Source organism: Canis lupus, chromosome 33 (genome assembly GCF_011100685.1).
Source record: "Canis lupus familiaris isolate Mischka breed German Shepherd chromosome 33, alternate assembly UU_Cfam_GSD_1.0, whole genome shotgun sequence".
In the NCBI taxonomy this organism is placed as follows: Eukaryota; Metazoa; Chordata; class Mammalia; order Carnivora; family Canidae; genus Canis; species Canis lupus.
In genome coordinates, this window is record NC_049254.1 from 5,616,401 (window position 1) to 5,620,867 (window position 4,467).

Sequence of the window (4,467 nt, forward strand, 5' to 3'; positions counted from 1 at the left end):
AAAAGGAATGAGAGAGATGATAATATAAAGATATTTACTTCCTTGGATATCCAAAGTAATTTTCTTTAAAGATAAAAGTACTCTTCTCTTTTTTTTTTAAGATTTATTTATTTATTCATGAGACACACACACACACACACACACACACACACACACACACATACATACAGAGAGGCACAGACACAGGCAGAGAGAGAAACAGGCTCCATGCAGAGAACCGGAAGTGGGACTCCATCCTGGGTCTCCAGGATCACACCCTGGGTTTAAGATAGCGCTAAATCGCTGAGCCACCTGGGATCCCCAAAAGTCATCTTCTTAATTTTTAGTGATTTTCATACAATTCCTAAGATATAAAGTTAAATTATCTGTCATATTCTATTTTCAAGCATTCACTCTAATGGGAGAGCATATGAAATCTTTTTTACTCAGCTAAAAAAATGCGTATATATGAAAATTGATTTTAAATTCCTTTTAAGGATCTTTGTTGCAAAAAAACCGATGTTGATATTATTTTTTAAATAATTTGTTTATTTAATTTATTGATCAACAATGAAACAAATATGGATACCCTAGATCTGTACACTCTTCATGCAGGAATTCATAATGACAAAACTTGTCCACTGTAAGCATTCTTCTTGGAAATCAAAAAAATTCATGGGAATGCTGATTTCCAGAGTTGAGGTTATGATGCTGACATTTTATTTTATTTTTTTTGAAGCTGACATTTTAGAGGAATGAGTATCCCCTAGATATTTGTGTGCCTGTGTCCAGAGACAGTAAGAGAGGATTGAAGAACTCCTCTCTTTGCTGTAGAAAGAAAATTTGGAAGGAAAACTATACATACCCTGAATTAGACTCTTGTATCTCCAGAATTCCTATCTCCACAGAGAACGTGGATATGACTGAGGATAATTACTCCTTGACAACTGAATTTATTCTCATAGGATTTACAGATCACCCAAAGTTGAAGACCGTCCTGTTTGTGGTGTTTCTCACTATCTATCTGGTGACCATGGTGGGGAATCTGGGCCTGGTGGCATTGATCCTTATGGAGCGTCGCCTTCACACACCCATGTACATCTTTCTGGGCAACCTGGCTCTAATGGATTCCTGTTGTGCCTGTGCCATTACCCCCAAGATGTTAGAGAATTTCTTTTCGAAGGACAGAATGATTTCCCTCTATGAATGCATGGCACAATTTTATTTTCTGTGCCTTGCTGAAACTGCAGACTGCTTTCTCCTGGCAGCAATGGCCTATGACCGCTATGTGGCCATCTGCAGCCCACTGCAGTACCACACCCTGATGTCGAAGAAGCTCTGCCTTCAGATGACCGCAGGGGCCTACATAGCAGGAAACCTGCATTCCATGATTCATATAGTGTTTCTCTTTCGTTTAACTTTCTGTAGGTCTCATCAGATTAATCACTTTTTTTGTGATGTTCTTCCATTATTCAAACTCTCCTGTGTTGACCCTTATATCAATGAATTGTTGATATTTATCTTTTCTGGTTCAGTTCAAGTCTTCTCTATTATCATAGTCATAATCTCTTATCTCTGCATCCTTTTCATGATTTTCAAAATGAAATCCAAAGAGGGAAGAGGCAAAGCCTTATCTACTTGTGCATCACACTTTCTCTCTGTCTCAATGTTCTATGGTTCTCTTCTCTTTGTGTACGTTCGACCAAATTCAGTTAAAGAGGAGGATAAAGATATACCTGTTGCTATTTTTTATACTCTAGTAATCCCTTTATTAAACCCTTTTATTTATAGTCTAAGAAATAAGGAAGTAATAAATGCCATGAAAAGAAATATAAAGAAAATTTTATAACATTTAAAAGAAATATCATCCCCTGTGGAAATCTAACTTAAATTTGAAAAAACTGTTTTCTAAATGGGGTAATATTGAGAAAGCAGAAAATGACCACATTGTACATGAAAGTATTCAATTACTAAAACATGATAGTATAGGAGTCAAATAAAGATGTTCAGATAGGAAACATTCTGTTACAATTTATTTCAAAATCTAAGCTTCTAGCTCCCAGCAAGAATGTACTAAATCATTATTTTTGAGGTCACATACTGTGTCACACTGAAAACAACTTATCTATTAAGTAATTGTTTCAAATTGTAGTGAGGTACTATTCTCAACAAATACAACAAATACTAGGACTAGAAGACATTATATATAAAGATCACTTCTATTTAATATTGCTGACAAGTTTCCCAAAACCAAAGTATAATCATACCAACTCTGGCACTTTTGAAATTCTCAGGAATTAATCACTTCCTATACCACATCTGTGAGAAGTAGAGTGAATATACTTGATTAATTATCTTTGAATTGATTCAAGGGAATATACCTGATTGTTAATTCACACAGAATGTCTATGCTCAAATCAAGAATACTTTCATACTTAAAAGTAGAAATTTTATTACATATATTTTACAAAAAATATTGAAAACAAAAAAAGAATACTAATAAAAATATATAATAAAAAAGACTATTTTCATCTTGACTGTTAGTCAATTTTATTCTCAATTTCTCTGAAAAAGTGCATCTCTCTACTGGTGATTTATCCATCTATAGTTGAAATAGATGGTATTTATTCTGAAATCCATTCGGGCTTTGAAATTTTCATATATTCTGACTAGGCATCCTTCATAAATGGAGGGTAATCCTGAATACATTAAACTAAATGAAGGGGTTTTTTTCTCTGATATTACTTGTTTCTTATAGGAAATCCACCAATGTGCATGCAAACTACTGCTATACTCTCAGCATTAACAAAACACTCTAGCATGCTGTAAGGCATAAGTGAGCCACAAAATAGGGGAAATTCTAAATAACTAAACAAAACTATGTATTGATCACTTATATATGCAAATGGGAAAGAAAAAATTAATTACTGAGAACATGTATGTTATCTGGTAGGCACAGAGCTGACCCTTCACAACGATTACCTACCAATTGGTTAGACATGATTTTTCATGCTTTTTCTCAGTGAAAATCCTACTTTGAAACACTGAGTAGATTCCTCGAGTTCATCCAGGTGACTCAGTTAGAGTTAGAATTTGTATTAGTGCTGCTTGAGAGTTCAGAAAATAGAGATCCTTGTAGCCTGGGGTACTTAGTCCTTATGCAGCATCAGATTAAGATGTGCCTTAAAAATGATTTTTAAAAAATTATGTTAGTAGGAAAAAGAGAATGATTATGACCACAGTCAAAGTTTATGGAAATAAGTATGGCACTGGGAACAGGGGTGAAGCAGGTGAACCATGGACAGAGTCAAAATAGCAGCAATGGCCACGATAGCCAAACTGTGGAAGGAGCCTCGGTGTCCAACGAAAGATGAATGGATAAAGAAGATGTGGTTTATGTATACAATGGAATATTCCTCAGCTATTAGAAATGACAAATACCCACCATTTGCCTCAACGTGGATGGAACTGGAGGGTATTATGCTGAGTGAAGTAAGTCAGTCGGAGAAGGACAAACATTATATGTTCTCATTCATGTGGGGAATATAAATAATAGTGAAAGGGAATATAAGGGAAGGGAGAAGAAATGTGTGGGAAATATCAGAAAGGGAGACAGAATGTAAAGACTGCTAACTCTGGGAAACGAACTAGGGGTGGTAGAAGGGGAGGAGGGTGGGGGGTGGGAGTGAATGGGTGACGGGCACTGGGAGTTATTCTGTATGTTAGTAAATTGAACACCAATAAAAAATAAATTAAAAAAAAAAAAGCTGACACCACTATTGTTAAGAGCTGTTGCCAAATATGGGAAATACGGATGGAACCCATCTGGTTACTGAGAATCTTAAATGCCACCCTAAGGAATCTGAATGTATCTCAGAGACATCAGAAACCAAATTCTTCCTAGACCTGGGTGATTGTATTTTTCAGAAAACTAATTTGGCAATTAATTGGAATGAAGCTGGAAGCAATGAGGCTAACTTCAAGAATTCATATCTTAGATGATGAAATTGAAACTGGAGGATGAAAGGAGAGGTGTGCACTGATACAAGCAACATTTTAAAGACAAAAATACTAAATTGTAACTATTAGATAATAAAAAGAAGGCCTATCTTCGTCCTGTGAGTGCCAACCTAGTCATGACTGATTTCCTACCACTAATACTTCAAAAGGAACCTGACACATCGGGCCATTCCCTAACCATTTCCGTTAAAATATTTTGATATAATTATTTAGCTTATCGTATGATAGATTTGTTATATTTACTTTGGAATGGGTCCATAAATAATTTTTAATTTCTTGGTTTTAATTTCTAACTGTATATACTCTTAGACATAACTCACAGAAAGAAAGCTCTTGAGAGTCCTAAACACATTTTCTTGTAAATCTAAAAGAATCCAGATGCTGGATTTAGATGAATGTTGCCCTTTGTATAACTCTCACTTTAGTGGATATTTTTACTTTTTGACTCATAGGCACGGATCCCACTCC

General features: G+C 35.2%; 1 protein-coding gene across 1 annotated transcript; it reads left to right on the top strand.

Annotated features, from left to right (window-relative positions):
* The first annotated feature begins 898 nt into the window (after positions 1 to 898).
* OR5K8 (olfactory receptor family 5 subfamily K member 8) lies at positions 899 to 1,828 on the top strand. Its single transcript, NM_001388965.1, is given in 1 exon segment — positions 899 to 1,828. A coding segment is annotated over 1 exon segment (930 nt).
* Positions 1,829 to 4,467: the final 2,639 nt, after the last annotated feature.